This window comes from Chanodichthys erythropterus, chromosome 19 (genome assembly GCF_024489055.1).
Source record: "Chanodichthys erythropterus isolate Z2021 chromosome 19, ASM2448905v1, whole genome shotgun sequence".
Taxonomy (NCBI): Eukaryota; Metazoa; Chordata; class Actinopteri; order Cypriniformes; family Xenocyprididae; genus Chanodichthys; species Chanodichthys erythropterus.
In genome coordinates, this window is record NC_090239.1 from 21,187,408 (window position 1) to 21,200,449 (window position 13,042).

Genomic DNA, 13,042 nt, shown 5'->3' on the forward strand with positions numbered 1-13,042 from the left:
AGGACTACCCTACAGCAAACACTGAACCAGACTATTTAGATGCTGAGCAAGCAATCTCTTTGGCTGCTGGATCAGTAGAGGACAATCAGCTTGTGCCATGCTGTAATGATGTGAAAGCTTGCAGTTTGTGCCTTTCTAAATAATTTATTTGCTATTTCAGGCACATCTAAAAAGTAAGCCTTTTCCCAAATACAAAGTGGTGTCTTACCGCAGCCCTTCTCATCACTGTTGTCAGAACAGTCCCTCTGCTGGTTGCAGACCTTGTGGATGTCAATGCACTCCCCAGAATTGCACATGAAATCTCCAGGTGCACAGGTGGGTTCTGGGCTCCTGCACAGGCCCTCAAGTTCATCAGAGCCATCCTGACAGTCTGTATAACCATCACATACATATGTTGATGGGATACACACTCCATTCTGGCAGGTGAACTGCTGACTGGAGCAAGTGCCATACATGCAGCCGATCTCATCACTGCCGTCCCCACAGTCATTTACACGGTCACAGCTGAGGAGGAGATTTACACACACAGTATATATATATATTTTTTTTTAAATATTTTGAAAAGCATTTGATTTGATGTGAATTGTTGGATACTGCCAGAGAGGAAGAACTCACTGGAAGGGCACCAGAATGCAGCGACCATTGGTGCAAGCAAACTCGTTCATGTGGCATGTGCGGTTCGGGCAGTTGTGCAGCTCATCTGCGGCATCTACACAGTCCTTCTCTCCGTCGCACACATAACTCCATGGAATACAGCGCGGAGAGCCTTGGTACCAAGTGGGGCATGTGAAATCACTGGGTTTGCAAGTCCTTGATCCTGAAACACAAAACACATGTTAGACTAGCAAGTAATATGTGCATTGACTTGCAGGTTTATACAATTTTGAAAATAAATGACAGGCCTCACCGCACTGCAGTTCCTGGGCCTCATCACTATTGTCTCCACAGTCGTTGTTACCATCACATACCCACGTTTCCAGAATACAGTTTCCATTCGCACAGCTGAACTGCTGAGGGTTACAAGTATAAACCTGATCCTCTGTGGAAAGAGATAAAGAGTGCATTAGATAGTGATTTCATGCTCTGCTTTGCAGACAGGAAAGGGATTCGACATGTACCGCAGGTGGGTGGCTCATCGGTGTCGTCCAAACAATCTGGGATGCGATCACACACCCATGACTGGGGAATACACTTCCCGTTATCACAGCGGAACTCGTCTGCAGAGCAGGTCCGGCCAGCTGTTGACCACAAGCAGTACAGGACAAGACATTAAGGACATGCATAAGTATTTTTTCATATTAAAGGGACATTTCACTCAAACAAAAAACTTGCCATAAAGGACATCTGCAGGCAACAGCTAAAAGCTGAGACACTGTAACTCACCACAGAAGAAAGGATTTTCATCACTGTTGTCCCCGCAGTTGTTATAACCATCACATAGGCTACTCGAAAGAATGCAGATGTTGGTGGTGTCACATTTTACTAAGCCAGGTGCACAGGTTCTGTCCGCTATTAAATCAAATAAATATAAGAACTGAAATTACTAAAACAAAAATAAATTAAAGCTAAAAAATACATAAAAAAAAAACTAAAAAATGAAAAAAGGCACATAACAAAATTACTAAAAATTTTAATGAAACCTAAAAATATAGCTAATTCATAATATTAATAGATACTATAACAGTATATAAAAATACTAAAATAACACCATACTCACGGCAATTAACTTCATCCGTGGTGCCATTGTCTCGGCAGTCATTCATTCCATCACACACAAAAGCCGCACTGATGCAGCGTCCATTAGCACAGGTGAACTCTGTGGTTGGGTTACAGGTTGGGAAGGGACAGCCATGCTCATCGCTGTTATCTCCACAGTCATTTGTGTAGTCGCACACATAGTACAGAGGCACACAGCCTCCGTTATCGCAGGTGAATTCCGTCAGTGAGCAGGTATGGAAAGCTGAAGAATTTTTACAATTTTCATTAATTCATGTATAAACACAAAAATTCATTCAAAACAAAAGTAAACAATTTTTTAATTGCCAAGGTCACTTACCACACACTCTTTCAAGCTCATCTGAGCCATCCAAACAGTCCCTGTATCCATCACACTTCCATTGCTGGTACAAACAGTTTCCGTTCAGACAGGTGAACTGATCCGCATGACACCGTTGCCCATTGTCAGGGATGCAGTCTTTCCCATCATTGGCCAGATACCAGTTACCAGTGCTGGGACACTGACACTCTGGACCAGATGGACCTGAGAATGTGATAAACAAGAGACATGAGACATAAGCTTCTCAAAAAAAAAAAAAAAGAAAAACAATAAAACACACTAGAATTTGTATACCCTAGTGAAAAAAAAAGTATACTAAGTATACTTGCAGCAAGACTAATTATTAGTATATTTCAAGTGTGCTATTTTGAAACAATTAATTTTGTACTAAGTATATTTAAGTTGAAATTAAGTAGTATTAAAATACAACTTTAAGTATATTTAGTATACTTATGTGTGCTAAATTGGAACAACTTCAAGTATACTTATTACACTTTAAGTATATGTCTGTGTAGGGACTAATTACATGCTTGATTAGTGATAGTGAAAGTGTACTTAATTTGTGTTATAAGTATACTTTATTTCTGTTAAAAGTATTTTTTTGTTATAATATACATTGTATTATAAGTATACTTTATTTCTGTTATAAGTATACTTTTATTTGTGTTATAAGTATACTTTATTTCTGTTATGAGTACACTGTGTTATAAGTACACTTTATTTGTGATTTAAGTACATTACAAAATAATTACAATTGTCTTCAGAAAACACAAGCAATACACTGAATATGTATATTATTTTACAGGTAATAGTATATACTGTATGCTCAGAACCTTTGGCTTATTCCAAATATTAAATATTATACACTTTGCAGTCAATAACAATACACTTTGTTATTACTTATACTTTGTATAATATAGTCAACATTTGAAGCGGATCAAAACCTTTCATCAAAGTTGTCCCAACTTTTTTGATCCACTTCAAATGTTGACTACTGTACTTTGAATTACATAATCTCACACAATACAGTTGTGCTACTATTTAAATACAGTTTAACACATTTTCCCAAAGTTGAATGCATTTGTTTTCAAGGCCATTAAAATAAATAAAATGTAACAACATCACTAATGAAGAGACATATTTCATTGACAAATCCAATAGCTTTTATTTAAACTTAGATTCAGAAAAACTTACCATGTTTTTCATTAAAGGAAAAAATATATATATATTGGACCATGGTGACCCTCTATACACAAATACAAATTACACATTATATTCCATTTTCTGATGAGCTTCTCATTGTGTCTGATGGCACAATGATGACCGCAGAGACTCGTGAAGAACAGCATCTGTTGACAGAATATACCAAAGATATAAGACAGCATGTTCAACTCTTTATTCACGTTTACAATAGTCTGTCTAAATCCAACATTGATCAATACTATTTTTGAACAGTAAATGAGGATTAGCAGCAGGGAACTATATCAGAATGGCATGTAGATATTGTTTTCGGTACATAGTCAAGCATAAAACACTTTATGAATTAATATCGTACAGAATACGGGCCGATTTGACCAATCATATGAATGTTTTGGTGCTGCATACAAACATGTGCCATAAACCACCACATAAAAACTCAAAAAGGAGATATCAAGCCGAAATATCTCTCCGTTTGTTAAATAAAATAAAATAAAGTTTGTTAACTGGTAGACTACAACTCACCTCCCAATAGCAGCACTTTTCTCCGGTTCTTTCAGGATCTCGTAGGCCATTAGATTAGCCGGTTGTCGTCGCCATCACGGTCAGGCTGCGATGTCACTTGATTGAACTGGTCAGAATCCCCAAGATTGAGCGATGTATTGCGCTTTCAGTGTTTTATTAAATAAATTATACATTGCGACATTATACTTCACCTGACTGACTGAGCGAGGGGATTCAGACGACGACCATGACGTCAGCAGCTCTGATTGGCTGAAGGCAGTGAGCAACAAAATCTGATTGGTCACAGACCAAGTTGAAGAGACATTTGAATTCCGATAAGTTTAACCACTCGACATATTTTTTCACATTACTTGTGCTGCTGGTGTGTTGTTTAATATAGTTCCCTTTCGATACTTCACTCTGTCACGGTAGGAAATCCATTGTTTCCTCCGTGTCATGTTTTGTGTTGTTGTTGTACTCACGTAGTCTCCATGTGCTCGTTTGGTTGATTGTTGTCACCTGTGTGTTGATTGTCTCGCTCCAGCTGATCCTCATCTCCACTCAGCTACATATACTCACTCATCTCTCTGTCTGTTGTCAGATCCTCATTCATGTCTCCACTGCCTAGTTGGTTTACCGTCTTCCGTGTTCGTGTGCTGGATTGTATTCGTGTTGTCGTCTTCGTGTCAGTGTTCCGGTCTGTTCCTGGTTTCATCCATTGACCGTCTTCACCTTCACCTGCGACTTCACCATCCAGCTCTTCTCACGCCACCGTAGACCTTCGTTGCCATTGCCCACATTCTGGACTCTGATTTCAATAAACTTCTTCTGATTGCCTGCAATTGCTTCCTCCTCTTTTACCAGCCGTCACAGTAGGATCTGACCTTCATGGAAGCAGCAGGCGATCGCTCCCCATCTCATCTAGAGGAGTTTTTGCAGAGAGCCGTTGATCGCATGGATCACCAAGACAAGGCGATAGATGAGATGGGTCGAGCTTTCCAAGCAATGGTGACGAAGGTGTCCGAGCTCGCTCTCCAGGCTCAGCGACAACAACAACCGCCACCCGCTGCGCCTCCCACGCCACCCACACCGCCGATCGTCTCCGGAGGGATTTCCCAGTCCGAACCACGCCTCCCCATCCCTGAGAAATATGCGGGTGAGCCAAAGTTTTGTCGATCATTTCTGTCTCATTGTTCTCTGCACTTCGCCCTGCAGCCCCGCACGTTTCACACCGAGGAAATGAAGGTGGCATTCGTCTTGTCACTACTGACGGGGAGGGCTGCCCTCTGGGGGACGGCGGTGTGGGAAAACCAAGACAGCTGCTGTGCCTCGTTCCACGCCCTTTCGGAGGAGATGAGACGGGTCTTCGACCGCTCCGTCGCCGGGAGGGAGGCGGCTAGACTTCTCACGGACCTACGTCAGGAAGACAGGTCCGTAGCCGACTATTCTATTGAGTTCCGCACCCTGGCGGCGGAGTGTAAGTGGAACGAAGAGGCGCAGTGGGATCACTTCCTGCATGGGTTGGCTGACCGCATCCAACAGGAGATCCGCGCCGTCGAGCTCCCCACTTCTCTCAATGGCCTGATCGACCTCACCATCAGAGTAGACAACCGACTCGACCAAGCCGCCAGACGGAGGGGGAGAGCAGTTCTCGCGACCAGACCGGAGGCTCAGCGTCAGTGCTCAGAGGTTGCGGTCAGCCCACCGGGAGATCTTGAACCCATGCAGGTGGGGCGAGCTCGGCTCTCCCGGGAGGAGAGGATCAGGCGGAGATCCCTGGGACTATGTTTATACTGCGGCAGCCAAGAACATCACATCCAGCGCTGTCCGGTAAGACCAAGCCCGATAGTAAAACGGAGGCTACTATCGGGTGGGATCTCTGCCAGGAAGACCTCATCTACATCGACACTCCTTCCGGTGAGTCTACGGTGGTCCACCCACGCACTTGATCATCACGCTTTGTTGGATTCTGGGGCAGAGGGTAGTTTTATGGACTGTAAGTTGGCTACTAAACTCAACATTCCTCTCACCTCCCTCAAACACCCCATTGCACCTTTTGCACTCAACGGACACAGACTGCCAGTCATCACACAGACCACTGTACCGGTTTCTCTCATCACATCTGGCAACCATACGGAGGAGATTTCATTTTACATCACGGACTCACCTCAATCCCCCATTGTTCTAGGTCACACCTGGCTCCAGAAACACAACCCCAGGATCGATTGGCGCCTCGGATCGGTGGTTAGCTGGAGCGAGGAGTGTCATTTGTCTTGTCTTTTGTCTGCTGGTGTTAATGTTTCTGAGTCTGTGTTTCAGGGGGAAGCAGTGGATTTGGCTAACGTGCCCGCGGAGTACCACGACCTGAAGGAGGTGTTCAGTAAGTCTCGGGCTGATTCTCTTCCTCCTCATCGTCCCTATGACTGTGCGATAGAGTTATTGCCAGGAACTTCTCCGCCTAAGGGCAAGTTATATTCTTTGTCTATTCCAGAGACGGCGGCCATGGAGAAATATATATCCAGTTCTCTAGCAACGGGGTTCATCCGCCCTTCTTCTTCTCCAGCGGGGGCGGGGTTCTTTTTTGTGGGAAAGAAGGACGGATCCTTGCGACCTTGCATTGACTACCGAGGGCTGAACAACATAACGGTAAAGAATACCTATCCTTTGCCGCTTATGTCTTCAGCTTTTGAGAGGTTGCAGGGAGCGTCCGTTTTCACTAAATTGGACTTACGTAATGCTTATCATTTGGTCCGTATCAGGGAGGGGGATGAGTGGAAGACTGCCTTTAACACCCCTAGAGGCCATTTTGAGTACTGCGTGATGCCTTTCGGGCTAACGAACTCGCCGGCAGTCTTCCAAGCACTCGTCAATGACGTGTTGCGAGACATGGTCGATCTGTTCATATATGTTTACCTGGATGACATATTGATTTTTTCTTCGTCTCTCCAGGAACACGTGCAACACGTACGACGAGTGCTTCTGCGGTTGCTAGAGAATGGATTGTTTGTCAAGGCGGAGAAATGCGTTTTTCATGCACAGTCTGTTTCCTTTCTAGGACACATCATTTCGACTGAGGGTGTTCGCATGGATCCTGAGAAGGTTAAGGCTGTGGTAGATTGGCCATCCCCAGAGTCTCGCAAGGCCCTGCAGAGATTTCTGGGGTTCGCCAATTTTTACCGGCGTTTCATTCGCAATTTCAGCCAACTAGCCGCTCCTCTGACCGCCTTGACCTCCCCTAGTTTGACGTTCAGGTGGTCAAGCGCAGCCGAGGCTGCGTTTGCCAAACTGAAAAGCTGCTTTGTTTCAGCTCCCATTCTCGTCACCCCTGATCGCTCACGTCAATTCATAGTGGAGGTTGACGCATCAGAGGTGGGGGTAGGAGCAGTGTTGTCCCAACGCGCATCCTCAGACGGAAAGGTGCATCCTTGCGCGTATTATTCTCACCGTTTATCTCCTGCAGAGGTTAATTATGACATTGGCAATCGAGAGTTGTTGGCAGTCAAACTTGCACTGGAAGAATGGCGTCACTGGCTTGAAGGGTCGGGTGTACCTTTCATTGTATGGACGGACCATAAGAATCTCGAATACATTAGAACCGCCAAAAGACTTAACTCCAGGCAGGCTCGGTGGGCATTGTTTTTCGGTCGTTTCGATTTTACACTTTCTTACCGGCCGGGTTCCAAAAACATCAAACCCGATGCTTTATCCCGTCTTTTTGAGCGTTCCGATCGTACTGCTACTCCCGAGCCCATTTTACCGGGGACCATCATTATCTCCGCGCTCAGATGGGAGGTCGAATCGAAGGTGTTGACTGCCTTAGAAGGGGTAACGCCCCGACTCGTTGCCCACCGAACCGATTGTTTGTGCCGGAGGGGTTACGGTCAGACGTTCTCCAGTGGGGTCATTGTTCCAGTGTTGCTTGTCACCCAGGGGTTAGTAGAACTAGGTTTCTAGTCAAGCAACGATTTTGGTGGCCTGGTATGGCTCGTGACGTCCACGACTTCGTCTTGGCTTGTTCAGTTTGCGCTATTGGTAAGACTTCCAATCGACCTCCAGATGGGTTACTCTTACCGCTGTCTGTCCCTTCGAGACCCTGGTCCCACATTTCGCTAGATTTCATTACCGCCCTCCCGCCCTCTAAGGGCAATACGGTGATTTTAACCGTAGTGGACCGGTTCTCGAAGGCGACTCATTTTATTCCCTTGCCCAAATTACCATCAGCCAAGGAAACAGCGGTAGCTGTCATTGACCACGTCTTCCGTATACATGGCCTTCCGACAGATGTGGTTTCTGACAGGGGTCCCCAATTTGTGTCCAAATTTTGGCGAGAATTTTGTAAATTGTTAGGAGCGACTGTTAGTCTTTCTTCCGGGTTCCATCCCCAGAGCAATGGTCAAACCGAGCGAGCCAATCAGGATGTCGAAAGGGTTTTGCGATGTTTGGCTTCCAATAATCCTTCGTCCTGGTGTCAGCAACTCTCAATTGTGGAGTACGCACACAATTCTTTACCAGTGTCATCTACGGGCATGTCTCCATTTAAGTGTAGTTTAGGGTACCAACCACCTAATTTTGTCAGTACGGAATCCGAGGTTTCGGTCCCCTCCGCACACGCACTAGTCCAGAGGTGTCACCGCACCTGGACCAGAGCTCGCAGAGCTCTGCTCCAGGCTAGGTCGCGCACCAAGGCTAAGGCCGATCGCCACCGGTCGAAGCCTCCCCGTTACGTCGTCGGTCAAAGAGTGTGGCTTTCTACCCAGAATATTCAGATGCGTTCCGTTTCGAATAAGCTTGCTCCCAAATTTATTGGCCCGTTTTCTGTTACCAAAATCATTAATCCGGTAACAGTGCGTCTTAGCCTTCCTCCGGCGTACAGGAGGGTTCATCCCGTGTTCCATGTGTCCAAAATTAAACCAGTGATTTTTTCCCGTCTTAACCCGCCTGCCCCGGTTCCCCCCCCGCCTCGTATCGTTAATGGGGAAACCACATATTTGGTTAATCGTATTCTGGACTCTAGACGGAGGGGACGCGGATTTCAGTACTTGGTGGATTGGGAAGGTTACGGTCCGGAGGAGAGAAGGTGGGTTCCTGCTCGGGACATACTGGATCACCGCCTTATTGATGATTACAATCTACAGGTAAAGCAGGCTGGGAACGTCAGGTGACGTCCTAGGGGAGGGGTACTGTCACGGTAGGAAATCCATTGTTTCCTCCGTGTCATGTTTTGTGTTGTTGTTGTACTCACGTAGTCTCCATGTGCTCGTTTGGTTGATTGTTGTCACCTGTGTGTTGATTGTCTCGCTCCAGCTGATCCTCATCTCCACTCAGCTACATATACTCACTCATCTCTCTGTCTGTTGTCAGATCCTCATTCATGTCTCCACTGCCTAGTTGGTTTACCGTCTTCCGTGTTCGTGTGCTGGATTGTATTCGTGTTGTCGTCTTCGTGTCAGTGTTCCGGTCTGTTCCTGGTTTCATCCATTGACCGTCTTCACCTTCACCTGCGACTTCACCATCCAGCTCTTCTCACGCCACCGTAGACCTTCGTTGCCATTGCCCACATTCTGGACTCTGATTTCAATAAACTTCTTCTGATTGCCTGCAATTGCTTCCTCCTCTTTTACCAGCCGTCACACACTCGTACTGCATATGGGAAAAGTCTCCCTTTTTCCCCGTTACTGAAGCCTTTTTCAATAACGCAGTGTAACTGCACCGTCATTGGTTCACTCATAGACAAGTTGTTGAACCAATGACGGCGCGGCATAGCTGTGCGATCTATGGCGAAAAAGCGTGCAAACTTTTCCCGCCGAAATGCGCGGGGTTAAAGGCTATATAAGCAGGCGTTTCGCCATAGGATTTCAGTCCTTTCTCCTTCAGCGACGACAACGCATCTCCTCGCTGATCTCCGTCTGAAGCCAGAGAAGCTCGCCGCCTTGAAGAAGCTCTCGCCGCAGTCTGAAGAGGCCCCGCAGCGGACCCAGCTGAACTCGCCGGCGCCCTCGCTGACTGCCACCCCGAGCGACGTCCTCGAGACGCCCGCCTCCCGCTTCCCGCTTCTGGCCGCCTTCTCAGCGTGTCTCCTGCCACCATCCGGCCCGGTGCACGAGGAGCTTACGAAGTCGTGGCGCGCTCCGTACTACGCCCGCCTCCACACAACACACCGTTCTGCCCTCACTGCTGTCGACGGCGCGGAAGAAAAGAGCTACGAGCATTTGCCGCCTCTGGATGAAGCGGTGGCAGCTCACCTCTGTCCTCCCGCGGCTGTGGGATGGAAGACCAGAAGAGCTCTACCTTCCAAGCCCTGCAGAACCACCTCTACTCTGGCTGGGAGAGCCTACACCTCTGCAGGCCAAGCTGCTTCGGCGCTTCACACCATGGCGATCTTCCAGGTGTTCCAGGCTAAACTCCTGGACGAGTCCGGCATTGATGCACCTGCCTTCAAGGATCTCCGCAGCGCCACCGATCTAGCCCTGTGGGCCACGAAGGCCACTGCCCAGGCCATCGGTCGTTCCATGGCCAGCCTTGTTGTGCTTGAGCGCCATCTTTGGCTCAACCTTACGGAAATCAAGGACCTGGATAAGACGGCTTTTCTGGACACCCGGTCTCCCCTTCCGGTCTTTTTGGGCCAGCAGTGGATGGTTTCACTGAGCGCTTCACAGCGGCGCAGAAGTCGTCTCAGGCCATGAGACACTTTCTGCCCAAGCGCTCCAGCTCTGCCTCTGCTTCTAGCCGCCCCAGGACTGCGCCCGCTCAGCAGACCAAACCTGCCCCATCCATCTCTCAAGCAGCACCGCCTAAGGAGCATCGTCAGCGCCCTCGCCCTGCTAAGCGGATCTGAAAGATGCATATTTCCACATCCAGATAGCCCCCCATCACAGACAATTCTTGAGATTCGCACCAATATACGGTCCTGCCCTTCGGGCTGTCTCTGGCTCCTCGCACTTTTACCAAGTGCATGAACGCAGCGCTTTCCCCTCTGAGACAGATGGGAATCCGGGTTCTGAATTACCTCGATGATTGGCTCATTTTGGCCCATTCGCGAGCCGAGCTGGAACGCCACAGATCCGTGCTCCTCAGCCATCTTCAATGCCTGGGTCTCAGGGTCAACCTAGCCAAGAGCTCGCTGCTGCCCAGCCAACACATTTCGTTTCTGGGGGCAGTTTTCGACTCAGTCCGCATGACGGCACTGGTCTCGCCAGAGCGCGCCCTGGCAATACAGCAGCTCGCGGCTTCCGGCAAGAACAAAGCCTATCTTCCTCTGAAGCTCTTCCAGAGGCTCTTAGGGCTGATGGCTTCCGCCTCCCCAGTTCTACAGCTCGGCCTTCTTCGGATGCGGCCACTGCAGTTCTGGCTGAAGTTCCGGGTCCCTCCACACACCTAGCGGCATGGCCGCTTGTGTCTCAAGGTCAATCGGGCCTGTCTTTCAGCCCTGAAACCTTGGATGAACCCTGCTTGGTTCAGTCTTGGGGTACCCCTACAGGTGGTCCCACGAAGAGAGCCATCTTCAAATCAACTGCCTCGAAATGTTGGCAGTGATAAAAGCCCTGCAGGCGTTTCAGGTTCACTAGGTGGGACGCCACGTCCTAGTCCAATCGGACAGCATGACTGTGGTGTCGTACATAAATCACCAGGGCGGTCTTTCGTCCAGCCGCCTATGCGCTCTGGGGAAACGTCTTCTGGAGTGGGCACTGCCAAGGCTTCAGTCGCTCAGGGCGACTCACATACCTGGCAAGACCAACCTGGGTGCAGATATGCTATCACGGAGTAGATGCTCCATCCCCAGACGGTTCTCAAGATTTGGGAGTTCTTCGGGAAGGCAGAGGTAGACCTCTTCGCCTCAGAAGACAACTTTCACTACCCAACATATTTTTCAAAGGAAGTCCTTTACGCATTTCCCCCGATCGCACTGATCCCGCAGGTCATCAGGCGAGTCAGGGAAGACAGACACAGAGTCCTTCTGGTGGCCCTGCTCTGGAGGAGCCAGACTTGGTCCTCAGAGCTGTTCAGGCTCTCCACGAGAGCCCCGTGGCCCATTCCTCTGAGACGGGATCTCCTCTCTCAGGCAAACAGAACAATCTGGCACCCCCAGCCAGGGCTCTGGGCTCTACACCTCTGGTCCCTCAATGGGAGCCGACTGACCTCCCCAGGGACATACTAGATACGAGAGCCCCGTCAACGAGACGCCTCTATGCCCAGAAATGGTCGGTCTTTGTTGATTGGTGTTCCACACGCAACATAGACCCCGTGGAGTGTGACGTATCTCCGATACTGTCTTTCCTCCAAGAGCGTTTAGACCTGGGGCGCACCCCTTCAACGCTCAAAGTATACGTAGCAGCCATCACGGCGTTTCATGCTCCTATCGCTGGACAGTCAGTGGGTCGAAACAACCTTGTGGTACGTTTCTTAAGAGGTTCTAGGCGATTAAATCCTCCTCTTCCCCTTACTGTTCCCACTTGGGACCTTTCTTTGGTCCTTAGGGCTCTCAAGGGTAACCCTTTTGAGCCGCTGAGTTCAGCTGACCTCAGGCCTTTAACCCTCAACTGCACCAAAGGGTCTTCGGTCTCAAAGCAACGTCTTTCGCGTTGGATAGTCGACGCAATTAATCTCTGTTACTCCTCCTTGGGCATTGAATGCCCCATAGGATTTAGGGCCCATTCCACTAGAGGAATGGCTTCCTCCTGGGCCTGGTCTAATGGAGTTTCCATTAAGGACATCTGTGAGGCGGCCGGCTGGTCCTCGCCGTCCACTTTTGTCAGGTTCTATCATCTGGACGTTCTGACCTTACAAGCTCGGGTCCTCTCGGTGTAGTGAGGCGGCCTCTTCGAGTTCCGCCTCTCGCCTATTCAGGAGTTATCTCCTCTTGTAGTGTGACAAGGGTTAACAATGGCTTTGGCCTTCTTACTTGCTCTCTTGGTCCCCTCTCGGTGTCCAAAACAAGTTATGTTGTTCCCTGCCGTGGCACGGCGCGGTTGAATTCGTTCCCCATACGCAGTACGAGTGAAGTATCGAAAGGGAACGTACTCGGTTACTAACGTAACCTTGGTTCCCTGAGATACGGAACGAGTACTGCGTTACTTGCCATGCCACAAGGCTGCGGCTTCAGTGTCGTCGCTTCAGTCGATTGGCCTGAAATCCTATGGCGAAACGCCTGCTTATATAGCCCTTAACCCTGCCCATTTCGGTGGGAAAGTTCGCGTGCTTTCTCGCCATAGGTCGCACAGCTATGCCACGCCATCATTGGTTCAACAACTTGTCTATGAGTGAACCAATGACGGTGCAGTTACACTG

General features: G+C 48.5%; 1 protein-coding gene across 4 annotated transcripts in view; it reads right to left on the reverse strand.

The window, feature by feature from the left end:
- lrp2b (low density lipoprotein receptor-related protein 2b) overlaps positions 1-13,042 on the reverse strand; it is a 64,438-nt gene that overhangs the window by 20,337 nt on the left and 31,059 nt on the right. For all 4 annotated transcript variants that reach the window (XM_067368849.1, XM_067368848.1, XM_067368847.1 and 1 more), the window contains 7 exons: positions 2,057-2,260; positions 1,718-1,960; positions 1,384-1,509; positions 1,119-1,238; positions 908-1,039; positions 616-817; positions 209-504 (listed from right to left, as the gene is read on the reverse strand). In XM_067368849.1, coding sequence (XP_067224950.1) covers positions 209-504; positions 616-817; positions 908-1,039; positions 1,119-1,238; positions 1,384-1,509; positions 1,718-1,960; positions 2,057-2,260 — 1,323 coding nt within the window. The remainder of the gene's footprint in view (positions 1-208; positions 505-615; positions 818-907; positions 1,040-1,118; positions 1,239-1,383; positions 1,510-1,717; positions 1,961-2,056; positions 2,261-13,042) is intronic.